The sequence below is a fragment of the Narcine bancroftii genome, chromosome 6, assembly GCF_036971445.1.
Source record: "Narcine bancroftii isolate sNarBan1 chromosome 6, sNarBan1.hap1, whole genome shotgun sequence".
Classification (NCBI taxonomy): Eukaryota; Metazoa; Chordata; class Chondrichthyes; order Torpediniformes; family Narcinidae; genus Narcine; species Narcine bancroftii.
The window spans coordinates 77,916,415-77,944,011 of NC_091474.1; the positions used below are offsets into that span (position 1 = coordinate 77,916,415).

The window sequence follows — 27,597 nt, forward strand, 5'->3', positions numbered from 1 at the left end:
TGTGTGTCTCTGCTACCTAGCATCATCAATATAATGCCCACTTTCTTCCTGATGGATTTGACAAATAATTCTATTCAATACATAAATCATTTGACATTCTAAGCAAGTTCTATTTGCCTGCACTTGGTCCAAATCCTTCTTATGAACATACTTATCTAAAGGTTTTTTAAATGTTGTAATTGGACCTGCTTCTATAGTTTCCTTTGGCAATTTGTTCCAGATACTGACTATCCTTGGTGAAAAATAGTTGCCCCTTAAGTTCCTCTCAAATTTTCCCCCTTTTGCCCTCTCATTCTAGAATCACCTGGAACCACTCGGCCAGGTTTGTCGCATTATTTTAATGTTCACGAGGATGCTCATAAGTGCTAGGGGTTATTTTGAAGAAGAGCTTGTGATTTCATCCTCCTTTCCACTAACACATGGCAAAAAAGGGCAGACTGTCACCTGTGTTACACAAGAACATACGAAGTTGGAGCAGGAGTCGGCTCTCTGGCCCATTAAGACTTCTCTGCCATCTCATGAGATTGTGGCTGATCTGATGGTCAGCTCATCCCCATCTACTGATCTTTACCTCATATCCCTTAATTCCCTTACTATGTAAATATCTATCCAACTCTGTCTTTAATGTTGTTACTGAGGACGCCTCCACTGCCTCAATGGGCAGCAAATTGCACAGATTCACCATCCTCTGGTTAAAAAAAATCCTTTCTTATCTCTGTCCTAAATCTACTACCCTGAATCTTGAGGCTATCTCCCCTACCAATGGAAACAACTTGCTCTATTCTGTATTTATTTTAGTTTAATTAAACTTTAGCTCTTTATATTTCCATACATTTGGCTCTTAACTTGATCTCCAAAATCAATACCACAACATTGTTTTAGAATATATTACCTTGGAAAGCAATTCAACTGTTTTTGGAACATTTGTATAAGATTAAAATATTTTAGACCCGACAATATTTTTGTTGGGTAAGTTGAAACCTTTGAAAGATTTGGGACTAGATAAATTTCAGATTGCTTTTGTATATTTAGCTTTATCTGTAGCAAAAAAATGTATAGCAAGAACATGGAAAAATGCTAATGTGATTGATATTAACAGATGGCAATAATGAGATGAAAACTTGTTTGGTAATGGAAAAAATTACGTATGTTTTAATTATTCTTTTTTTCTTAATAAGTGGTCTTTATATTCAGAATATTTACATTTAAATTTATTTTGATTAGATTTTAGTGAATATCTTTTAGTTTATATTTTAGTTTTTTTTTCTTTTTGGCTCTCCTAAAGAGAGCTGGCTGAGAGAGGGAGGGGGGGGGTTTCTTTTTTCCTTTTTATTAATTTTTTTTTATTGTTCACAATATGTATCTTTTTCCCACTGTATGTAATGACCTTGTTGAATTAATAAATAAAGTTGTGAAAAAAAAAAAGTATTACCTTGCACATGCTAACTCTTCAAAACACCCAAAGCTATAGTAACATTTTGTTGCTTTGGAAGTCATTACAGGTCCTCCATGGGTTATGAATATATAACATATGGAGATACATGTGTTTGGGAGACTGGCAGGATAGATGGAGTTGGACTTGCTGGCTGCAGCAAGCACCGACTGGTAGGTGGGAACAGGGCATGCCAACATGCTGGGAGGGTTGAGGAGACGCGCTGAGTCAGCGGCCACTCGTCCCCCACCTGCGTGCTCTTTCATTGCAACTGTTTCTGTGATCCTCTCCCACATACTGTTCAGTTCCGACTTGTGAAACATTCTCAGAAATTGAACCCAGTCATTCTGCACCTCATATGACACACGTTAGATCTCCTGACACGTGTAAGATCTTGTGATGAGTCCTGTCACAACAGATTTCAAACTCTTTTGGTCTGTTGTGTCTCAGATTATTATAAATCACTTGACAAAAATGATGAAGTAGTTAAAGTCGTTCTTTTTTGCTTGGTTTCATATATTGATTAGCAGTTTTTCCTGTAACTAAATTCTTTGATTCCATTGCAGGAAGAAGCATGAATGGCCCTACTCTTGCATTAAGAAATTCAAAAGTTGCAAGCTGAATCATTCTAAACCAAGCAGAATGTGGTAAAAGAAACATGGCTGAGGATTGTGTTGGTGAGTTTGCTGTTACTGGTTGTTTTGAATATTAATTATGGCCACAGTAGGGTTAACAATAAGTTACCTACAAATTAGCAGTTAACAAAAAATGATGGCTGATGTCAGTGTATTTAAATGCACATAACTTCAGTTTTAAAGATATGAATTCAATTCAGGGTTTGTATTTTTTACTTCCAGAAGTTAACTAACTGGCAGTGCTGTGTAATAAAGCAGAATCTGTAGAAAATAATCGAGCAGCAATTATGGATAGAGAATCAATTAAAATTTCAATGACCTCTTTATGGAGAACATGTCATAGTTACATTTTTATTTTTAAGCTATATCACTGTGTAGCTTGCTCAATTGTTTCAGATTCTGACTATATTTCTTTGATTTTTATTTCCTTCTCTACAGAATTAGTTAAACCAGTGGATCTTGCCACTAGAAAGTCTGCAGTTTTTTTTTTAGTCTACATTTTTTTTTACTAACTTCATTCTTCATTTCCCTTGTGTGATTTCAATAAACACTGCTTGAGTGGGAGAAAGAAAATCTGTTTTTTTTTAAAGTATAGTACCAGTTCTTGTTGAGGTAATATTTCAGATAAAAACATATAGGAAGTTGATGCAATTTTTATGTCAGGCAAGACAATTATCTAAACATTTTTATCGTGAAATTGGCGAAGTTAATTCAATAGTTAAATGAGATCAATGGCAGTTTAGTGAGTACTTTCAGATTTGTGTTCATTTTTTAAAATCACATTCAAAAGAATTTGAGAGGAGTTAGGCAAAGCTGAATCAAGTAGAGTGTATGCAAGATTAAGTTTGCTTTTGAGTAAATCCAGTGGGGCTTTCACAGTCTGCTGTGATGAAGAACTGAGTTTGTATATTTACTGTGAACATTCAGTGTATTAAAGCACTTCACAGCCTCTATAACTTTTGAGGTCATTTGGTGTTGTAATGCAGACAAATATGCCATTCAGTTTGTGCACAGGATCCCACAAGAAGGAATACGATGATCAGATGATCTCTTTTAGTTGTTGCTTCAGGAATATTAAAAAACCCAACTTTCTTCTTTAGAATAGTGCCATGGATACATACATCTTAAAGCAACTCTAAGATATCAGCATATCCTCCACAGCATTCATGTCTACATTATTAGTTATTGGTATCAAACTTTTAACTTGTTGATGCTACAACAAAATAAGTAATAGAAAGAAAATAAATTTGGAAGCCCTTCTGAATTTTGGCTTTGTTCAGAAAAAAAATGTTGATCAAAGGTTATTGTGCAAAAAGATTAACTGTGTTGCAAAGATAGTGTCTGACCTCTTGAGCAATTAAAATACTCTTGAACAGATTAAAAATCTTATCTTTCTTGGGTTGACTGTCAGTTTTGATGGGAAAGCACTAATTTCCCATGCTCCCAGCTATTTACATACGAGGTACCTTGCGGTTGCCAATTAACCAATAGCCACCAGACATGGAAAGGGAGACAAACAGAAGCACCTGGGGGAAGAGCTTTCAATCCATTGGGAGAAAGTGCACACTCTAGTCGGACAATGATGCAGGTCTGGAACAAGCTCTATTTGCAGGAGCTGTCAGACGTTTGCAATACCTGCAATGGTATTGTGCTGCATTTGTGAGACCACATCTGAACATTTTAGTGCTTATTTAAGAAGGGTGTTAACGTTTGAAGTGATTCAGGTTAAACAAATAGATGGAATGAACTAGTTGTTTTGGTTGTTAGACATATTGAGTCAGATTCACGATGATATTGAATGGTGGGGCAGGATGGCTGAGTGGCTTACTCCCACTCCTAAATCACATACAGTAAAACCCCAATATCCAGCACCTACGGGGATTGGTAAGATGATGGATAAGTGAATTTTCTGGTTGCCTGAGGCTTTTTATTACAATGCATAACTAATATACCTGCATTAAGAATGAACAGTTTAAAAAAACAAAAATACTATACTTGCACTGAATAAACTTGCATGAATATATAAGCCTTAAAACATTTTACTTTATTTTCAGTTACATTTTTTTAAAAATATTTAGCCGTCGCGCATCTGCAAGTTCCTCCCCTCCACGAAGTTACCCAAAAGACAAACAATAACATCACAGATAATTAACTCCGCCCCCTTCCTGAGTTTACAGATAAAGCCTCTGACTGGGGCAACTTGTACTAAGTGGGGTAAGGAGATCTTTAAGAGAGTCACCCCAATAGCAAGAGGCATCAACCAGCTCTTCATCCTGGGCAACGTCATTTTATTCAAATAGCTGATACGAGCAAAGCAGACCGCTGGCTGAATATTTGCTCCCATCTTCACCAAAGGTTTATGTGTTACTTTTACAATTTCAAATTTGCTTTTTTTTTTAAAGCCTATTATTTCTGATTTATTTTAATTTTTAAAATTTATTTTCCTCATATTTTTTTGCCAGTTGCTTTAATTCTGCATACCAGGGGTCATATAGATCCCAACACTCTCTTTGATATAAATTTTAATGATGCGTGATCCTCTGAGAGAAAAATTCTCCTCATACCTGTCTCAATGTGACAAACTTTTTCTGACACTGCGTCCTTGTTTGATGCTCTCTTCCGAAGTTGTTACAAGGCTTCCCAACTTCAAAACCATTCAACCACTTTGTAATGAAGATCAGTACTCTACCTTCCTAATTGAGGTTATGCACACTGTGGTTAATACATGAAGAAACTCAGATCCTACAGTACTTCCAGCATTCAAATAATCTGCTTTTCCAAAGAAGATGAGTAAATTGGTATTTCCGCACATTCAATCCACTGCCAGATTTTTATCCACTTCCGTATTATAGATTCTCTCCCACCTATCTTTATATCATTAAATTGGTTGCAATAAATGCTGTTATCCAATTCATTAATATAGATTGTAAATAGTCATGTCTTCACCATTGATTCTTGTGTATCCCACTGTTTACAGCCTGACAATCTGAATGCGATCCATTTATTTAACTGATTAGTTAATCCTCCTTCCAGGTGAACATGCCACAAGAACTTCTGGTTTACTTTGTGAGTAACCTCCTTTGTACCACTTGCAAAAATACTTCTGGGAATTGATGTTCAGTATATACATTTTCCCATTTATCCATCTTGCTCATCAAATTCTCAAACAAAAATGTGATCAACTTGTCGAACAGCATTTCACTTCAATAAAAGGATGCTGACAATGGGGTATTATCCTAAATACAGTAAAAGCTCTGTTAACCAGAATTCAAGTAACTGGCAGAAAAATTGTGGAAAACAAATACCGTATTTGTTGCCATAGAAGTAATTGGATGTATAAGGTGACGCCTCTTTACCCCCCCCCCCCACCCCAATTTCCATTTAAAATATAGGTTTTGAACTATACTCGCTCGATGAGACTATTGCAAATCTGGCACTGTTGCTGAGCCAACAGTCCTTTACCAAACAAATTCATAGGTGTTACATCCATGTTTCTGATGTTGCTTCATAGACAATTATGTTTCTTACTTGTTTGACATAATGATGGAAAGTAGTAATTTTAACGTCAAGATCTGCTGGTAATTTCTGCATATTTTAGTTTACTGCCTCGTTACTAGATAATTTATTTTCATAAAATGACTATACCATGAAGCAGTGGCTTTGAAATCTGTTGTGCCCTTAAGCCCCTTTAACATTTACAAACCACTAAATTGGTGGGTGAATGAACTATTTAGAAAAACCAGTAGCGTTGTTCACACTGGACCAACCTAGTAGCACAGAACAAAGGAACACCTATCTTCCAGTGATGACGTCCTGAGTGACCCATTGAGCGATAGCGGACCTGTCCTCCGTGCAGCAGAAAACCTTTACGTGAGTGCTCTGGGCATACAGCCCTTATAATAAGGCACACTGCGACTTTAAAGGAAAAGGCAACTAGTTCCTTGCTTGCCCGCAGTCTCTCTCGCACTGTCACCCCCCCCCCCCCACCTAGTTTTGGGATGACGCTTTTAAGGTCAAAGTACCTTCTTATACACCAACATATACAGTAGGTAAAAAATACAGAATTTTAAATTTTGTGTGCCTTGTTGTTAGTTCACTAATCATGCAGCAAGCAATCAGAAACTTCAGTACTAATCTCCATAGGTACCAGATACAGCATTCATCAAGGATCCACACCACCCAGCACACTCTGTTCTTGCAGCTACCATCAGGAAAGAGGTCTAGGTGCCACAAGTCTCACACCACCAGGTTCAGGAACAGCTGCTCCCCCTCCACCATCAGACACCTCAACAACAAATTCAATCAGGGACTCATTTAAGGACTTTGTCTCTTTGTATTGCATAGTCAGTTTATTTGTTTACATGTACACGTTGAGCCAGTTTTTTTTTCGTTCTGCCAATGTGTTAATTCTGCCCGCCCGCAGGAAAATGAATCTCAGTGTTGTATGTAATGTCATGTATGTACTCTGACAATAAATCTGAATCTGAAATCTACTGATTGTAGAATTTTGATTGCCATTTGAAAATTCAAGAATTCTTCCAACATAAACGTAATCTGTTGATTTTTTTAAAGTCAGCTCTATGCTTATGTATTTTCAGAAGTAAATAATCTAATAGTCAACCTTTTTGCTTCTTAGCACCATAGCCTTCCATGGTAATTGGGTTTCTTTCTGTTATCATAATTACAGCTCTGAATGCACCACGAGTTCTGATTTTTGTCTTATCCTGAGATTGATGTATTCAATGGGCCACTGGCTGTCAAATTTGTAATTAAGCAAGTGATGGGAATTTGACCAAAATTCAACTCTATTTTTCTTTTAATTTTAATTTAAATGTTAACATCTAGCAAGGTAACTGGCCCTTTTGGCCCACAGCTCCATGCTGCCCAATTACACCCAATTGACTTATACTGTCAGTAGATTTTTTTGAAAAATAGGAGGAAACTGGAGCAGTCTCAAGTAGAATGTACAAACTCCTTACAGACAACATGGGATTTGAAACCCCAGTCCCAGTCGCTGGCGCTGTAACAGCGTAATGCTAACCACCACCACCACTATTGTTCTTATTTTCAACTAATAAAAATCTTAAAATCTCATGTAAACTGATAGAAAAGGATGTTTCTAGCATTAGTCAAAAAAAAATCAAACATAGGCGAAACAAAACAAAGTGTTGGCGACAGAAATATAATAAAACTAGCCATAATTTTTTGTGCTGTTTGCCATTGCCACTCTAATCAAAATTACCCACAAACTATTCTGTAGTCAAAAATAACTAGTCTTCCTGAGCCAACTTTCTCTTTATGTAAACAATAGCGTTCAAGTCCTTTTGATGATTGTGCATTTGTTAACGTATTACTGGAGTGAGGCCGAATCCCTTAAAGCAAACTTTGAATAATGGGAGATATTTATTTGTTGTCCTTGAAGAGTATGTTCAGCTGGGCAAAAATGCCTGTGCTATTTAGTAAAGCATACACAATTTATGTTTGTCATCTTTATGATGAGACATACTTGTTCTAACTTGAATATTTTTACTTTAGGCTTTTTGATATTAGTCTTAGTTTTTATCAGTTTTACAATAATCGAGCCTCATTTTAAAAAGCTAATCAACTATTGTATAATTAAATGTAAATTTTGCACATCTATATTTTTTTAGTAGAAAACATGTTCACCTTGAGGTCAGCCATGATGGATAGTAGAATTGTATTTAGCCATGAAAGACCTCAACAATGAAGACGCTGTTTACATCCGGTACCGCACGGACGGCAGTCTCTTCAATCTGAGGCGCCTGCAAACTCACACCAGACACAAGAGCAACTTGTCCGTGAACTACTCTTTGCAGACGATGCCGCTTTAGCTGCCCTTTCAGAGCCAGCTCTTCAGCGTTTGATGTCCTGTTTTGCGGAAACTGCCAAAATGTTTGGCCTGGAAGTCAGCCTGAAGAAAACTGAGGTCCTCCGTCAGCCAGCTCCCCACCATGACTACCAGCCCCCCCACATCTCCATCGGGGACACAAAACTCAAAACGGTCAACCAGTTTGCCTATCTTGGCTGCACCATTTCATCAGATGCAAGGATCGACAACGAGATAGACAACAGACTCGCCAAGGCAAATAGCGCCTTTGGAAGACTACACAAAAGAGTCTGGAAAAACAACCAACTGAAAAACCTCTCAAAGATAAGCATATACAGAGCCATTGTCATACCCACACTCCTGTTCGCATCCGAATCATGGGTCCTCTACCGGCATCACATACGGCTCCTAGAACGCTTCCACCAGCGTTGTCTCCGCTCCATCCTCAACATTCATTGGAACGACTTCATCCCTAACATCGAAGTACTCGAGATGACAGAGGCCGACAGCATCGAATCCTCGCTGTTGAAGATCCAACTGCGCTGGGTAGGTCACGTCTCCAGAATGGAGGACCATCGCCTCCCCAAGATCGTGTTATATGGCGAGCTCTCCACTGGCCATCGTGTCAGAGGTGCACCAAAGAAGAGGAACAAGGACTGCCTAAAGAAATCTCTTGGTGCCTGCCACATTGACCACCGCCAGTGGGCGGATTTCGCCTCAAACCGTGCATCTTGGCGCCTCACAGTTTGGCGGGCAGCAACCTCCTTTGAAGAAGACTGCAGAGCCCACCTCACTGACAAAAGACAAAGGAGGAAAAACCCAACACCCAACCCCAACCAACCAATTTTCCCCTGCAACCGTGTCTGCCTGTCCCGCATCGGACTTGTCAGCCACAAACGAGCCTGCAGCTGACATTTACCCATCCATAAATCTTCGTCCGCGAAGCCAAGCCAAAGAAAGAAAGATTTAGTCAGGTAGTTAGTACACCAAAGATTTAAACTAACTGAAATTTTTAAAGAGACGTAGTTTGCATATACGGTAAAACTCCAGTTATCCAAAATGTTCGGATAAATGTTTTTTTCAGTGAACTGGCCATTTTTAAAAAACAGCCCAGTAGCAACAGCTAGTATCAATGTTTAAACAACAACAAACTACAAGGGAAGACTTCTTAAGCATTAAAATAATGTTTAATTCTTATCAGAAAAAATGCTGGCCGCCACCAACCCCGACATGTCCCTATCGCCACTGCTGATCATCGAGACCTCCCAGCCGCCACTGCGATCCCTGCTGCTGATCCCCAGGAAAGTTTCCCGGGCCAGTGGAAGACTCACCGGCGAAGTGGCGGGTTCCCGCCTCTCCAGTCATTGGAGCTCCTGATGCCTGAATCCGAATCTCCATTCAGCCTACTACACACGTGCACTGGGGAGAGGAGGGAATGCCACTGAGCCCAAGGTCCCGCTTCTGCCCGGGATGACGCCGGGACAGGGGATTCTTCTGACTGCTTGCGGCTGGGAGACAGTGGCATGCAGATTGAGAGGGAGAGTTGGAGAGAAAAGTCAGTTGGGGAAGGTAAAGAAGAAATGGAAAGAGAGAGGGGAGGAAGTTTCCTGAAACGAGGACAACCGTCATTCTAATTTTGTATCGGATGAATTTTTTTTTCAACTGGTAAGGTCAGTTCGGGTCTGAAAAATTTTTAGATAAATAAGGATTTCTGATTTGTTTCGGATATCCTCATTGATCTGAAATTTAAAAAAAAATCTGGATATATGAGGATTTCAGATAATCAGAGTTGTAAATGTAGTTGAGTGTTAGTTCATTTGATTTGATACTGTTCTTGATAACATTTGTTGCTTCTTCCATGGCACACTCGGTGCATGCTATTTCATTTAAGATGAGTGTAATATTCCTTGTAATAGCTCACTGTGTGCAGTCCTGTGTATTGAACTTTATTATTGAACATAAAGTGAATACAGAAAATGCTCAGCAGCTCAGAACACATCTGTGCAGACAAAGTTAATGTTATTTGATGTTGTCGGATTGTTGGGTATTTCCAGTGATTTTTGTTTTTCTTTTAGATGTTCACTATCTGCAGTTTTTCTGATTTTTTTTTACTTTGTTATTAAGAAGTTCATTTGAACTATTTTGGTACACAGCTATTATTCACTTTTAGTCACTAAATTACATTAAACTGTGAATACTCATGATTAAAACGTGGATATATATCTTTAGAGAAAATTACAATTCCGTAACTCCTAAGGCCAGATTTGATGCAATTTGAAAACTTGTCTCCAATTTGTTATTATGATGAAAAATTGTTTATTATTTCTCAGGAATTATCATTTGAGTTTGAAGTGTTTTGTCCTTGATATAAGTGGGAAATGTTGTGGTTTGGAAATTCACTGTATTTAAAACTTTTAAAGTGTGGATCTCGAATGAATCAAAGTAACTCTCAAGATAGAGGGATTAATGTCTTTGTATGCCCCCAGCCAAAGCACAAATGGTGCTAATAACATCTAATTCATGAAAAATTTACACCCAAGGAGGCAGCCATTTACTTTGCTGTATTGATGCCAATTGAGAAAGAACTGTCTTGCCAAATCCCATTGTCCAGCATATTATCAGTGATGGCTCTCTAATATACCCAATTACTTTTGCATGTCTCCACAACCAGGAGGAATTCTATTCCATCATTGCCCTCTGGATGAAAAGATTTTAATTTCCTCCAGTTCTCTTATCAATTGCTTTTAATAATGATTCCACTTGTGAAGAAAAAAGTGCTTCATACTTTTCTCCTCACCTCCCCTCTTCCAGTTTCCATTCAGCCTCCACTGTTCTCACTTGATCTTGCTTGAACTACAGTTTTCCAGTACCGATTACCATTTCATAAATTACTCTTGCACTCTCTCCAGTGGTTCATATTTTATGCTGTTTTGAAGTGACCAGAACTGTCTGCAGTACTCAAACATGGCCTAACATTAACCTCTGCTTTCATATTATATACCTCAAGCATGATCACATCACAGGCATATAGATATATTCATTTCAAATCTATATTTTCCATAAAAATGTTTGGCTAATTATGCTTCTAAGCAGTATCAATATTAATGATTCTTTGGCTTGGCTTCGCGGACGAAGATTTATGGATGGGTAAATGTCCACGTCAGCTGCAGGCTCGTTTGTGGCTGACAAGTCCATGTCAGATGTCACTGTTACTCTTCAATTTTATTCATTATTACATGACATGATAAATATGCCATTTATTTTGGAATACAGAGTTGAAAGATTTGTGTTTTTTGGAAAAAAAATCATGTTTTAAAAGATCCAGGAGGGAAGTTGTTAGCTTCTGAAATTCATACAATTCTTCTCGTAAGGTATTACTTTGTGAGGCCTAATGTTCAAGTTTTTTATGCGTCAAGCATTTCAATTTACTGTATGTTGCTGAAGCTGTAATGAATCCGAAGAGTTGGCGGCAGACCAACTTGGTGTGGGGTACCAGTGCACTGAAATTGGAAGAGACCCAGCTTATAAAATCCTTTCACATTTCATCATTGAAAACAATGCAGCAGAAAACTGAAGGCATCACGTGGGCATACCACACGGAACCTCAGTGGCTTTCTTTCTCAAAGATCTGTGTGACCAAGAACTGTCAGAAGGCAGCATACATAATCACTACTCCAGTAAGTCACATGATCAAATGCATTAAATACAAAGAAGGTTAAAGCTTACAAAACAGAAAACTTGCCGATGCAACAATCCACTGCACTACTGTGTTTCTTTCACAATATTGTGCATTGAAACCAGACAAAGTATTTTCACCTTGAATGCTCAGACACTACTGATTCATGAATAAATTGGAAATCTGTTTTAAAATCAGTCCTACAATGTGGCACCCTAAGAAAGTTACACTCCACCAGATTTGATCGCATATAAGACCCACGGGGATATTAAGATTTTTTTTTAGTTTATTTATGGATAAGCATTTAATGTTATTGAAATATGTAGCTCCAGTATAGCAGAAAAAAAAACTTGGACAAAACATGCAACTAGGAAAATCTTTTTAATAATAACACTGCTGTCAAACCACATGAATTGCTTAAGGTACATTTTTGGGGGTAAATAAAATCACATAAACAATGGTAATGAAATGAGTTTATTATCATACATGCAGTGTATATGTGCAGTGAAATTCTTGCTTGCTGCAGCTAAAAAGGTACTTTTGTTAAAAAAAAGTGCTTTCTAGATTCCCAATTCGTTGGGCCTGAGCCCTTCATTGGTTACTACCTTTTACTTCCTATGGATTGCGAGTGTCTTGTTGAGTTGCTCCACCACTTTTATGCATTGCGCTCGACTCCAGCAGCTGCAGATTTTCTTGTTTAACTATAATGGCATACACTAAATTCTCCAGTACAGAAAGAGATGTGTCAGTAGGATGTTTTCGGGCGGGCAGCATGAATTTCATGGGCTGGAGAAGCCTTCTATCATGCTGTATTGTTAAAATTAAAAACATAAATGATAGATTAATAAATATTTCCAGTGTGTGCAAGGAAAGTGGTGTTTCAATTGTGCATGCAGGTCTTTTTTGAGGTCCTGAAATGATTTATGGTTAAGGTGGTAAGGGGAAGTTCAAGAGCCTGATCATGTTTGGATAAAAATTGTTCTTGAGCCTTGAGGTGCTGAACTATTATGAGCTCCCATTTTAGTAAAATGGGATTATCACTATAATGGATAGTACAAACAGGAGGAACTGAATGGTCACAGTTAACATTTAATATTTCACACAAGTCACAGCCCAGCGATAATTCGATACATTGGAAGAGCTGAGGGAAGGTTTGTCACAGTCTGTTCCAGATTTGAAACATTTCCAAAGACATTTTGCAAGAGAGAACCATTCTGACTGCTGAAGAGAAAACAGCTTTTTCAAGCAGCTCTTGTGGCCAGCCATTTTTGTGGAATTCAGAGCCTTTTTGGGGGATTGACCTGTGCCAGGAGGGTTTTTTGGGAAGCAAAGTGCTTCATTTCGATTATGACTAACAGTGAAGGTCACTTGGAGAGACCACTTCATTTTGTGCGTGACTTAACAGTGACAGTCACTTGTCGAGACTGGTGCCAGGATCTTGGAAGCTTTGTGGAAGCCGCCCAGTTCAAGTCTCGCCTACAAATGGAACAGGAGTGTGGATGGACATTTCTTCAAAGGCAACACAAGGAGAATTCGTGAGCCTGTAGCAGCGACAACTCCAGTCTTCCCATCAGTTCATCATTAATTCTTGGCATCAAATTTCAAAAGCTTACACTTCAATGTTGAATTTGAAAGACTGAAGTTTGAAGTAATGTTCTAGATTTTGGCCTGGACTGTAATGTTTTGGGTATATCACACACATACACTAGGACACCTGCGCATAGTTGGGGATATATTTAGGGTTATGGATAGTTTGAGTTAAGACTATAGTTTAAGAGTATGCAATAAAATTAGTGTTTTAAAATTAAACACTGTCAGGTTCATTGTCTATTGCTGCTCATTACCTCACGGTTCATAACAGAACCTTCTCCGCAAAGGTAGCAGCGAGGAAAAAGTTGCAACCAGGGTGATAAGGATCCTTTAATGTTGTTGGCCGTGGAGAGCATTTGGGCTGGTTGCATCACCGTCTGGCATTGAGGTGCCAATGCTCAGGACAAGGAAAAAAAAACCCAGGGGGTTGTTAACTCAGCCTGCGGCATCACAGGCACCAGTCTTAACTCCTATAAGAGGCGGTGTGTTACGAAAGCAGCCTCTATCCTCAAAGTCCCTCTCCACCCAGGTCATTTCCTCTTCACTTTGCAACCATCAGGAAAAAGGTACAGGAACTTAAAGATGAGCACTCAGCGACACAAGGAAATCCCCATCTGTCATCATATGCCTGAATGAACAATGAATCACAGACACTGCCTTAATTTTGATTTTTTTTTGCACAATTTTTCTTGATTTTGTAATGTGGTTTATGTAATGTTTGCATTGTGATGCTTCCACAAAACAACAAATTTTGTGGCATGTTTGTGACAATTAATTTTGATTCTGATTCTGGCACCTTCTTGAGCTACCAGAAGAGACTGACCATCAGAGCACAACTCTTAAGTTAAAATACATATGGGGAGATTTATGAATGGGAAAGGATTACAAGCATTTGGACCACTTGCAGGCAAGTGGGACTAACCCAGAATGCCAACTTGGCTGGCATGGGACATTAGCTGGAGGACCTGTCTCCATTTCTGTCCAAATCCAGAACTCCTTAGTAATCAGCACTGTGGGAGTGCCTCTACTAGAGGATCACAGCAGTAGAAGTCATCATGTGTGAACAGTCAGTAAATGATAATCCAGCACATGATGCTTCAAAATCTCAGCAAATGAATAAATAATTTTAAAAATGTCTTGTTCTCTGATTCATAAAGAATTCTGATACGCCAATGGATATCCAAGCTACTTCATCCTGCTTTTATGCTTATGTTATTAAAATATACACGAGATTTAAAACATTTCAACAAGCTGTGACCTTTTGCATTAAGCTTTATGACAGACAGTATTCTGGTCAGAATGTGCACCTCTACATTTTGTGTGTGATTCTGGAAAAGCTTCGTACTCCAACCATGGTAAAATTGCAATAAAAAGAAACTGAAACTAATCATATGCCAGTGGAGGGAAGAGTAATTTCCAAAGGAAGTTCCTGCCTGCAATGCAGCATTACCCAGAATTGTTGAATGTTTATATTCATTGCTTGGGGATCTATATTCTGTAGGTACAAGCTATAAAAGACAGATTTTAAAAAAAATTAGACATATACATGGTAACAGGCCTACGCTCTCACGCTGCCCAATTACATCCAATTATCTGACAACCCCTGGTAATTTTTTTGAATGGTGGGAAGAAACTCACACAGACACGGCGAGAATGTACAATCTCCTTTCAGCGCCAGATTCAAACCCCAGGCCCGATCGCTGGTGCTGCAAGTGTTACGTTAACCACTACACTAACAGTGCAACTCAAATGTTTTAAGGTTTTAGGATCAACCTTTAAAGGGAGGGCACATATGCTAATGAAGGAAAATGCTTTGTGTTCAAGATGTAAAAGATTATTTTCTTTAAAGTTTTCACGTGGTTTATGATAATTTATGGTTTATGATAATATGATAATTTAACATAACCAACATTTTGTGCTTGAGCTTCGCTACACAAAGTACACTGTTTGACCTGTTGAATTATTTCAGTGTTGTGTTTTAACTTAAAGATTTGTAATGATTTGTAATGTTTAATAAACTGAAAAGACCAGCTGAGTTCCTCCAACATTTTGGTGTGTTTTCTACAATCACAGTGTACACTGTCTGCAGTGTCTTGTGTTTCATTCAGCTCATTGTCAAGTTATCTTGGTTGTAAGTAGTGGTTTCTTTTTGAAGATAGGATGATGTCTTTTCTTATCATAGTTGGGTACTTATGCATTTTATTGCCTTAAGAGTCTCTATGCTTCTCCCATTTGCTTGCATCTTAAATGAATGCAACCAATTGGTTCATGTGAAGCCAAGCCTGTGAAAAAAACACAGCATTGTTTTTCTGTCCCTATAATTATGGTTTTACCTCAGAAGTTAATCTCTGAATTCTCTTAAAGTAATGATTTTTTTAAAAATTACATTTTAAATTAAATTTGGACATACAGCACAGTAACAGGCCCTTCTCGTGCCCATGCCACCCAAACTTGCATGTATTTGAAAGGTGGAACTGGAGCAACTGGATGAAACCGACACAGACACTTGGAGAACGTACAAACTCCGTGTAGATGGAGCCAGATTCAAATCTGGTTTGCTCATGTTTTAAAGTGTGGCGTTATAGCAGTAAGTCATGCTTTAGTTGGAAACTTAAGGCCAAGAGATGGAAGACTGTTTTTTGCACTGTCTATATCAATTTGAAGAGAGGTAACAATATAAAATTCTGACAGTTCACGCTGATCTCCTTCGGAGAAAGTGATGGCACAATTAAAATGATTAATGAGTTTTAAAATTGACTATTTGTATCAATTAAAAATATTTCAAACAAACTAGCATAATGAATGTCAGTAGTTAATGTTAAAAGTATTCAGTCACAGCTTTCTTCATCTATAATATTGTGGTCTTTTGTCACTAGTATTTATGAAGGGGGAAGCTGAGGAAAAAGATTGTAGGAAATAAACTTGATTAACTGGAGCATCAATATTTCATGAACTTTTTTTCATTGTTCTCTCTCATCACTAAATTTGCTGATAATGAACATTATTTTTGATTCAGAAAAATAAGGCGGCAACCAGAGACTGTTGAGATGTCTCGGCTCATAAATGTGCTGTTAAATGTATATTATATGACTCTTCAGCGCATGACGTCCTGCTTTGCGGAAACTGCCAAAATGTTTGGCCTGGAAGTCAGCCTGAAGAAAACTGAGGTCCTCCATCAGCCAGCTCCCCACCATGACTACCAGCCCCCCCCACATCTCCATCGGGCACACAAAACTCAAAACGGTCAACCAGTTTACCTATCTCGGCTGCACCATTTCATCAGATGCAAGGATCGACAACGAGATAGACAACAGACTCGCCAAGGCAAATAGCGCCTTTGGAAGACTACACAAAAGAGTCTGGAAAAACAACCAACTGAAAAACCTCACAAAGATAAGCGTATACAGAGCCGTTGTCATACCCACACTCCTGTTCGGCTCCAAATCATGGGTCCTCTACCGGCATCACCTACGGTTCCTAGAACGCTTCCACCAGCGTTGTCTCCGCTCCATCCTCAACATCCATTGGAGCGCTTTCATCCCTAACGTCAAAGTACTCGAGATGGCAGAGGTCGACAGCATCGAGTCCACGCTGCTGAAGATCCAGCTGCGCTGGGTGGGTCACGTCTCCAGAATGGAGGACCACCGCCTTCCCAAGATCGTGTTATATGGCGTGCTCTCCACTGGCCACCGTGACAGAGGTGCACCAAAGAAAAGGTACAAGGACTGCCTAAAGAAATCTCTTGGTGCCTGCCACATTGACCACCGCCAGTGGGCTGATATCGCCTCAAACCGTGCATCTTGGCGCCTCACAGTTTGGCGGGCAGCAACCTCCTTTGAAGAAGACCGCAGAGCCCACCTCACTGACAAAAGGCAAAGGAGGAAAAACCCAACACCCAACCCTAACCAACCAATTTTCCCCTGCAGCCGCTGCAACCGTGTCTGCCTGTCCCGCATCGGACTTGTCAGCCACAAACGAGCCTGCAGCTGACGTGGACTTTTACCCCCTCCATAAATCTTCGTCCGCGAAGCCAAGCCAAAGAAAAAAAAAGAATATGACTTGTGCTTAGCTTGGGGCATTACTGAGTATTGTTATTTCATCTTAAAACAGATGAAAGTAAAACACTAAAGTCTGAAAGCACCGTGGTTGAAGTAAAAACGGAATGGTGGAGAAACTCAGTAGATCAAACAGTGTCCTTTATACAACAAAGATAAGATACATACATAACCAACGTTTTGTGCTTGAGCTTCGCTACACAAAGTACACTGTTTGACCTGTTGAATTATTTCAGTGCTGTGTTTTAACTTGAAACAGTTGAGTTGAGTTCAGACCCACTCCGTAAGCTTGATTTTGAAATATGGACTCTTTTTGAAGATTAAGAATTCTATTAATATCCTGCCTAAAATTTATTTTTCAGGATCTACCTATAGCGTGTTGTCAACAATGCCTTCTGACTCAGAAAGTAGCAGTTCCCTCAGCAGTATTGGTAAGTTTTCAACTTTATCAGTGATCGATCCCAAACTCATTGTTGCTGTGTCTTTGACATATATGAGCCAAAGTGTGAATGTATAAAAGGGTATGCGTAGATTCATCCAAACGTGCCACTGTCATCTCATGCCTAACGATCCATATTCTCAATCCAAGATCCAAAAATCCCTCTTCAACAACTCGAAAGCAACTAAATGTGACGATGGTTGCTTTTAATGCATCTCAATGCAAACCACCTTAGCCCAATAACTGGCAGATATCCTCATCTCCCTATCACTTTGTTGCAACTAAGGTATATTTTGGAATCTCATTCATTTACAAGGATGTTGCCTGGCTTACAACATCTAGATTATGGAGAAAGATTAAGGAGACAGGGACTTTATTCATTGGAATGTAGATGGCTGAGAGGGGATTTGATAGAGTTATTTAAAATTATGAAGGGAATAGATAGAGTAGACGTAAGTAGACTCTTTCCCCTGAGGGCAGAGGAGGTTGGAACAAGAGGGCCTAAGTTAAGGGTAAAGGGGCAAAACTTTAGGTGAAATATTAAAGGATGCTTTTTCACTCAGAGAGTGGTGGCAGAATGGAATGATCTTCCAAAAGAGATAGTTGCGGCAGGGTCCCTTCTGTCATTTAAGAGAAGGTTGGTTGTGTACATGGATGTGAGAGGTTGGAGGGTTATGGGCGGAGAGCAGGAGGGGGAAGCTAGTGGAGTTGTTCAAGTGAACCGGCGTGGACTTGAAGGGCCGACGTGGCCTGTTTCCATGCCGTAAACAGTTATATGGCTATGGTTATATGAGGGCAAGAGTGAAATAAAACATACATTTTATGGTACTTAGTCTAGCTGTTTCAATAGGTGAATTATTCTAGGTATGACTGGTGTCCTTAATAACTTACCTAACCTATTACTCAGGAAGGACTAAAGGCTTTGGCAAGGTGACAGAGGAGATTTACTCAAATTGAACCAGAAATAAGGGATTACAGTTATAACAGCTAGACAGGATAAATTGGGTTCCGTTTAGATCAGTCAAGATTGAAGAGATTTGATGGATAAAATATTTCCAATGGCAGAAGGGAACTGAAGGAAGTTGAAGGGAAATGACAAAAGACAAGAGCATCAAGAAACTTTCCTCCAAAATTAATGGTGAGCATTTGGAATGCCTGAGTGAGTGGTGCAGTTTGATTCAGTTAATAACTTTCAAAGGGAAATAAATGGATGAGCAGAAATTGCAGGATTATGAGAAAGTGTGATTAAGGATGAAATATGGGGTTGAGTGACTTTCATTTTATATATGAATCCATAACTGCACAGTTTTGTTTCCAAAATCTCACTCCATCCATTTAAATCTAATTCAACAATCTAGTACAAAATGCTAAAACAAATTATTACAACCACAGAATTCCTTATACATCTTTCAGGGAGCTTACATTTCAAAGAATGTCAAGGTTATAAACGTGGGGCAAAATAGTTTCATATGTTTTATCTTGGGTTTATATAAAAAAATAAGATCAGTAAAGATGACCAAGATATTAAAATTAATATCTAGACACTAGATGAATCATTAAAATTCATGTAGTAAACCCAGAAAGTAAATTATTCTCCAAACAAGAAACTGTGATTGAAAGAATTTCACCGACACTGAAGGTGATTTGGAAAAAGCACGGGGTACATGCAAATAAAAGTGAAAATCTGCATTTTTCTGCATAGATTTTGTAGGCCATTGAACATTTATATGTTGAAAGTTGTTTTTATTGAGAAAGGAAAGATTTGTTTTAAAATGTTTCACAGTGCCCATTTGTTTTCCAGCATTTTATAAAAACCCTTGAAACTGATTAATCATTTTTAAAGTATAAGGTGCAATAGGACAATCATGATTGTTTTTTAAAAATTAAGAAAAGGTTTCTACTTTTATTCTGACATTAATAAGCTTTGAACCATAATGATCGTCCCAATATCTTATTTCTGTCTGAGCAAACTATGTATATATAGAGATCCTGGTAACTTGTGAAATAAACAGGATAGCCTTCCTTTGCATTTAATTAGTTCTGTTATTTCGGCAGTCCCACATCATGTTTTGCACTGTAAGTAAATAAATCTTTCCATGCAGACTGTTGCTCTGGCAACTATGGGATCCATTTTGTGCCAACAAGTTCTCAGAAACAGCAGTAAGATTAATCACCAATTAATTTGTTTGTTGTCTGAGGAGGGTCGTTCATTTGGATTATGTGCTGAAGTCTGGAGTGGTCTTTGAGCTCCAAACCACGTTAGTGGAAATTTTAACTCTTTGGATTCCATGTCCCAGTTTTCAGGGACTACCAACAAGTGCATATATTTTGTGTCCCCATTTTCCAGGATTGGCTTTATACCCAACCACCAGCTGGTACATAATGGTGTTTGTACTGTAAAAACTCAGTCTGGATTATATATTATAAAAGATTAAAAATGGCCAGATTCTAAAAGGTGAAACAAACTGACTTTTGCTTTGTGATCTGCATGGCCAAATTACTAACAATCCAATTAAAACTTAAATGCATAATAATTTCTTTTTCAGAGATATCTGTCTAGATTACTGAAAGATTATTATTAAAAGATTAAACAAGAAAGTGTTGTCCATGCTCAGCATACTTGATTTAAATTCATTACGTACTTCATTGATATCCAAGATTTCAAATTCCCCTTATACGTTGGTTTAACAACAGCAATGGTACATCTCTTCCATATTTCTTTACCCCCTAAGAGAAATTGGGAATTTGGCCCATCGAGTCCATGGCAGCTCACAGAGCCCATTGCATTCACCCACTAATTTTTCCTGTGACCCATTCTCCCTATGTATTAATATTAGAAGTGTTTTGGGGTTATTATTTAGTTTGGTGAAGTTCTTGTGACCAGAAATAAACCGTAGGATCTTGACTCGTTTTTATAATTGAGCCTATGGTAAAATTGGTCACCGTCCAGTAGGGTCATTTCCTAGGCTGCGCCTTCTCATGGGGGTGTGGGGAGGGGGAAATGTTCTTACTGTTTCTGGTGCCCTGCGCTATTCCACAACTCCCTCAGAGTCTGCATCCTCATGCTACACTGCTCAGCACAGGTGAGGATGCAGACCTCTGAGGTTGCAGGATGTTTTAATAATGCTATATCATCTAGACAAATATCTCTGGAAAAAAAATTGCTCACACATTTTAAATTATTATGCATTTAAGTTTTAATTGGATTGTTAGTAATTTGGCCATGCAGATCACAAAGCAAAAGTCAGTTTGTTTAACCATTTGGACTCTGGCCATTTTTAATCTTACATATTCCAAAATGATAATGAATTAATTTTCATAACATAAGAACGATGTACATATGCACGAAAATTTTTGCTTGCTGCAGCCAAACAGCTACTTTAAACAAAAAGCACTGATGCAATCCTGGGAGAGCGAGGAACTGAGAGACAGTGCTGCTCAGCAGGGTTCTTCAGCCCAGCCCAGTTGCTAATGGCTTGAAGCAGTCTAGAGGAGCTAAGGTTCTTAAAACATCTTGCAACCTCAGAGGTCTGCATTCTCACCTGTGCTGAGCAGAGTACCATGAGGATGCAGACTCTGTAGGAGTTGTGGACTGGCGCAGGGCACCAGAAACAGGGGGAACATTACCCCTCCCCACACCCACGTGAGAAGGAGCAGCCTAGGAAACGACCCAACTAGATGGTGTCCAATTTTACCATAGGCTCAATGATAAAAATGAGTCAAGATCCTACAGTTTATTTCTGGTCACAAAAACTTCTAAATAATGACCCAAAACACTTCTAATATTAAACAAATGTGTGCTACATAGACATTTGAGAAAGATTAATAAGAACAAAAAAAAAGATTCAATTTTGGTGTATCATTGAATGACGGTGGTTGTAGTGGCGGTGGCTGATCTGGGGAGGGACGCGACTGGGATCCTGTAGAGATCATTATCACTGAAGGGCAGAAAATCAGCTTGTTTGAAAATATTTGAAAACCAAAAATTGTAAGAGGTAGCACCGACCAGCATTTAGTTTGAACCCGTACAATAACAAAGTGTGACGCGTTTTTTTTTCTCATCTTTCTTTGGCTTGGCTTTGCGGACGAAGATCTATGGAGGGGTAAATGTCCACGTCAGCTGCAGGCTCGTTGGTGGCTGACTAGTCCGATGCGGGACAGGCAGACGCGGTTGCAGGGGAAAATTGGTGGGTTGGGTGTTGGGTTTTTCCTCCTTTGTCTTTTGTCAGTGAGGTGGGCTCTGCGGTCTTCTTCAAAGGAGGTTGCTGCCCGCCGAGCTGTGAGGCGCCAAGATGCACGATTTTCTCATCAATGTCATAACAAAACACATTATTCAAGACTCTCTGCACTCATCTGTGTCAATCAGCACATTTAAGCATGATTTCTAATCCTAATATACTGGGAAGTAAGCAATAAAAATTAAGATTTTTTAAAATTGCCTCTCGTGGTTAGTTTTGCTGGTGAATCCACGATTAGGAAGTATGGATTCTGGAGCATTTAACAAAAGCAAAATTCTGACTTTAATTTGGGACAGGAAACAGAGGGCTTCAGATCTTTGACTTTGCAACATTGTGGCTTCACTTCCATGCAGTGATTAATTTCTTGTCTAAAATGGATAGTATTCTGAAGCTGAACCACTACCAGTCCTGTGGAAATGGTCAGAGTTCTAGAGGACCAAGGATCAGTGGATGGGAGAGTGAGGATAAATGGGCAATTGATAAAGGAATATCAGGACATCAAATCATAGATCAAAGAAAATTGAGATGCTTTCGTGGGCTTCTGGTCCTGATCTTGGTCAGTCAGCCTCAACATTCTGTGTGGCACCGTTTTTCAAGGTACATTTAACAAGGGTTTATTCAAAATTTCATATGGGTAGCTTTCTCAGTGGATTAAATAAGGTGGTGGATTTGTAATCATTGTTTTTGTGACTAGGGACAGGCACCTCCGGGAAGGCAGCTTCTCCTCCACCAACTCTCATGGATACCAGACAGATGAGTGAGAAGTTAGAAGCCATAGTGTATCAACTTCGGCAAGTCACCCGTGAACGTGATGAGTTACGCAAGCAGCTGGCACTTTCTTCTCCTGGCTCTACATTTGATGATTGCAGGTACAAATCATAGAGTTCAGGTACACTTAAGTGTCCTTGATAAAGATGCTGTTAAAATGTAGGAGCAGAATTAGACCATTCTGCTCCAAAAGAGTGATTTTCAAATTTCTGTTCAAAACACTCTGACCACTTCAGTTCCTGACCCTATAACTTTCTCGAAGCATGACATTATCATAAGAATATGGTGCCTTTAATGTAAAAATGAATGTCAAGGCTTCATGTGATAAATGCATTGTTCATTCTCTGTAGGAATGCCAGAATCAGGAAACATGTAATCATCCCAGAATAAACATATTGCCATCTGACTCATCCAATTCATTTATTTATTAACCTGCTGAACTCTCTTGTAGATGCAAGAATTATTCATTGATGAAGAAAGAATGACCATTTTCCGTCTCAGCTTCCTTCAGAAGGATCATTCCTGTATTCTAATAATTCCTTTGTTGCAAAGGAACAAGCAGACCCCAACAGTCACGAGATACCCAGATAAAATAACTTGTCTTGAGCAAGTCATCTGTCACAGAACATATAAAATGTGTTATTAGTTTACAATAAAATTCGAGGCTGAAAGCTCTATGACTTAGCTAGTTATTGATTTATTTTGAAAGGTATTGTGCAATTCCTGTAAATGTTAAATTACTTCTGCTCAAGAGATAATACAAATGAATACAAAGAGCTAGCCAATGGAATAGTTGTGAGCCTGTCTTGGACAATTGCATCAATTCATGAAATTGGGGCGAGGTATTTTGATAGCAATTTTCGTCATATGGTTTGTAAGTCTCGCCATTAACTTGTGTTGGAAAGTAATCAGAATTGACGTATCGAAGAGCCCTTTTGTGATTTTAAAATCAAGGACCTCACTGCATTTTTACTGTTTACTCAATTTCACCTTCAGATTTTTTGTAAGAATTAAACTCGGACTTTGTGTGTTGGGATCTATGTTATTTAACTGGTGCTGTTTTCAACAATACTATCTTGGTTTAATAAATTACCTCCAACTTTGATGGAATATGTACTGATGGGCCACTTTAATGCTTGGAATTAATATAAAAGAAAGTAAGCAAAACAATTGTTTCCTGTTTTGTAATGTTGGCAGTGCTGGTAGTTTGACAGATCAAAGATAAACTATTTCCTCAGGTGTGTGGGAATTGAGATAATTTTAAACTCAGTCAGTGAAGAAACCTGTTTTCACATCCAAGAGTTTTAAAAAAAATTGGGAATGATAATCCAGCAGGAACTGGAGTTGGGGTTCATTTAAAGCTTTTAAGATGGATTAATTGATTCTTCTTGGGTTTGTCAAAGGATAGAGAACAAAGGCAGGGAAATGAAATTGAGGTGTAATCCAGCCATAATCAAATAGACAGGTGAGGCCGGCTCAAGGACGGACTGCTCTATTCATGTTTTTAATGTTCTTATTTTTGCATTGAGTATTAATTTTGCAACTGCATTTCTTTTCTTTGATTGTACAGACCCAGCCCTAAGCCAAGCCATGACTATGAGAGACTAAAGATGCAATGCATGAAAGCCATGTCGGATCTGCAGTCTCTGCAGAACCAACACACAAAAACACTGAAGAAATGTGAAGAGGCAGTCAAAGAAGCAGATTTTTATCAGTAAGTAGAGCCATAATCATAAAACTGAATCATTCTTCTCAGCTCACCGAGTTGACACTTACCAGCCATTTGTACAAAGGTGTGGTAATCTCATTGTATTCTCCGCACATTCAAATTTGCTCTCCCAAGATTCTACTTGTCACCTCCACATTTGGGGCAATTTAACACTGGCATATTAACCTATCGCCCCCCCCCCCCCCCCCTCGAAGTGGAAGCTGAATTGCTATACATTGCTGAATCTTTGCAGTCATGTTCCTGGTCAGAACCCTTCATCAAAACTGAGACTGCAGAGTGAGGACAGGGTGGAAGTGGTTGGACAGGAGGCAGTAGGTGATTGGCGAACCAGGGAGGGGAGAAGGATGGGGAGGTGCAGGCAGTTGACTGGGAGAGAGAAGCAAGAAAAGCAGGTTTGGTGAGTTGTGCAGGGCTAGATGGGGCTGATAAGAGAGGACAAAGGCTACCAGTGCTAAAATCTGATGTTGAGGAAACAATTGAAGCTATTAGAGGAGAGTGAGGTGAAAGTCAAAGTAAACCAGATGAAACTGAATGAGATGGTGAAGGGATAACTGAAATCTTGTTAGTGACATGTGGGTAGAAAAGGATGGAACCAGGTCGAGGTGGCAGTGGGTAGGAAAAGAGACAAAATGGAGGTAAAGGAAGGAGCTTGGAAGAGGGGGGAGGGAACTCATTATCTGAAATATAAGGTGTTGCTCCTTTATTTTGCATTGGGACTCCCTCTGGCAATGGGGAGAGGCAGGTCAGTGTAAGAATAGGGGGTATGGTGGGAGGGTGGTGGAGTCAAAGGTGAGTTCAAGGGGAACCCTACGCCCGTTCAGAGGGAGGGAGGGTGGGTGAAAGCAGAACTCACAAGAAATGGAGGGAATACAGGAGTTATCTCTGTTGACAACAGCAGAGAAAAAGTTGTTCCCCGAAAAAGGAGTACATTTCAGATGTCTTGGAATGGAAGGGCATATGAGGAGATATTAGGAGAAAAGGATGGCATCCTTGCAGGAGACAGTATTGGAGGAAGGATGTAAAGAAATTTCAAAGCAAATCAGGAAGGAAAAAGGGCAATTTTAGCTGATGTGAAATATGGCTGAGCAAAAAAAAAACCAAGAACATAAACATTCCCAACAAAAATAATATTTTTAAGTCCATTACTTTTAGAAATACTTGTTTGAAAGAATTATGTAAAATAAGATTTGTAGGTCCAAGGGTTTGAGTAATAATTATGACTTTGTATACTGTTAATAGCTTCCTGGTCCGTTAACGTAAATTTTCCATGTTTTTTACATCAAAACAATTTGAGAATGCTTTAAAAAAATTTTATTGGTTTACTCAATTATGCTGGAATAAACTACAAGCAACATAACCTATTTTTGATAAGAATTTGAGATTTTGGAGCTGAGCAGAGTATGAGGTGATTTCTGGAAGTTACTGTCAATTGGATAAAGACAGCAGCCACTGACAAATGCAGAATTCTCTCCAGTACATTTTAGGGGTATGTGCAGACATCATTGGTGTTGATTTATCGACAGAATAATGTTGGGACGTGAAGTTTATGAATTTTTTGTCATTCTAGCTTGTAAATCCTGTTGCAATAAAAAAAACTCCACATCAGAAAATTATTGTAGATAATTGCCTTCATGATGAGACAAAACTTAGTGAGCAAAATTTGAGATGTAATGCATGCTCAGTTTACATTTGGAAAGAGTAATTGAAGACATTTTGGGAGCTAATCTGCACAGGGAGAACCACTGTATGCAAGTACAGGTACAAAATCTTTTATCAGAAATTCTGAAAACCTATGAAAACAGAATTATTTTTTCTTAGATGTTGTCTGTATTCCAAATCTCGCGTTTGGTGCTAAATGTAACCTCATGCTTGAGTATTCCACGTAGCCTGTCCAACACTGCTGCAACTCACTCCCCCCATCCAGTGCAGCTGCTGCAACCCCCCCCCCCCCAACCCTGCGCAGAGACACTTCGAGTTGGAGTGGGCCTTTGACTTGTGCAAATCTGAAATCAGGGCAATTAATTAACTCTTACTATTATTCTATTATCCAAAAAATTTCAAATTCCAAAAAGTGTCTGGTCCCAAGGGTTTCAGATAAAAAAATTCTCTACCTGTAATTGCTATATATATAGGAAGAAATGTGGCTGAATTGTAAAGAGAAATTGTGGACTGTAAGGTTTTGCTTGGAATAAAAACAAATTATCAGGAATATTTAGCAGTAAGAAGCATCTGTGGAGAGGGAAACGGTTATTGTTTTGGGCTCATAATGTAATCAAAACCGGAAATCTAAGAAGAGAAACATAGTGTAAGTTGCAGAGAAGGGAGAGGGTTGGAGAGAACAAGAAATCTGATAGGATGAGACCAAGAGGAACTAGATGAAATGCATGCTGTTGGTGCTGTCTGAAAGTGTGGCAAAAGTTTAGCATGGGGGATCTGTCTGGAGGAGGTGTACAGAAATGGGGAGGAGTGAGGAAAAAAATAAATCGTGGTGGAACACTGAAATGCAGAACCCTTCTAGCAGTCATAATGAAAGGTGCATTGAAATGTTCTTGCCTCTTCTGATGTTGAGAAGAAATTGGTCGATAATTGAAACTTATTGATGGAAAATGCGCTTCTCTTCACTGGCTTTTCTGACAGCATTTACGTTTGATATATATCGTAACGATTTTACCTGTAACCTGATGCCTCGTTTAAGAAAACTTGCTATTCAAGTTTACAAGAAAGGAGCCATTTGAGTCTTAATGTAGAGGGACAGGTGTAAGTGAATGCTTTTGTATCCAATGTACAAAAGCATTTTGCATTTGTGAATTAAAAATTAAATGTACAAATGACATCATAGGCCTTTAATTCTTTACTGAATTGATTAAATGCTGAAATACTTAAATTTATTTAAAAATAGATGTATTTATTAGATGTTGGATTAGTAAAGGAATTGGTTGAAAATTTCTGGTGGAGTATTTTAAAAAAATTCTTTCTGTATATCAATGAAAGGTATTGAGCATACAGAATTAAATAAAGTCAATGCAGTAAAAAGGGGGAACAAAATATATCAAGAGGACTGGAAAATGAGACATGTACCAGAGGAAAATCTCTTTATGGCTCAGAAATATAAAACAATCAAGAGTGAAAACAAAATAAAGGAGGAGACTGTCTGCTTCAAATGGTCCCCTGTATTTGGATTTGAATA

At 38.7% G+C, this 27,597-nt stretch overlaps 1 protein-coding gene and 1 long non-coding RNA gene across 6 annotated transcripts in view; one reads left to right on the forward strand and one right to left on the reverse strand.

Annotated features, from left to right (window-relative positions):
• Positions 1–27,597, forward strand: part of dlg5a (discs, large homolog 5a (Drosophila)) — a 159,136-nt gene that overhangs the window by 28,499 nt on the left and 103,040 nt on the right. For all 5 annotated transcript variants that reach the window (XM_069885456.1, XM_069885460.1, XM_069885457.1 and 2 more), the window contains exons 2-5: positions 1,999–2,109; positions 17,599–17,667; positions 22,608–22,782; positions 24,252–24,395. In XM_069885456.1, the coding sequence (XP_069741557.1) occupies positions 2,091–2,109; positions 17,599–17,667; positions 22,608–22,782; positions 24,252–24,395 (407 nt within the window). In that variant the 5' untranslated portion in view covers positions 1,999–2,090. The remainder of the gene's footprint in view (positions 1–1,998; positions 2,110–17,598; positions 17,668–22,607; positions 22,783–24,251; positions 24,396–27,597) is intronic.
• Positions 23,083–24,585, reverse strand: LOC138736254 (uncharacterized). The gene is made up of 2 exons (XR_011340182.1): positions 24,458–24,585; positions 23,083–23,296 (listed from the first exon to the last, which is right to left on the reverse strand). It is a non-coding gene; the product is annotated as an uncharacterized lncRNA (long non-coding RNA).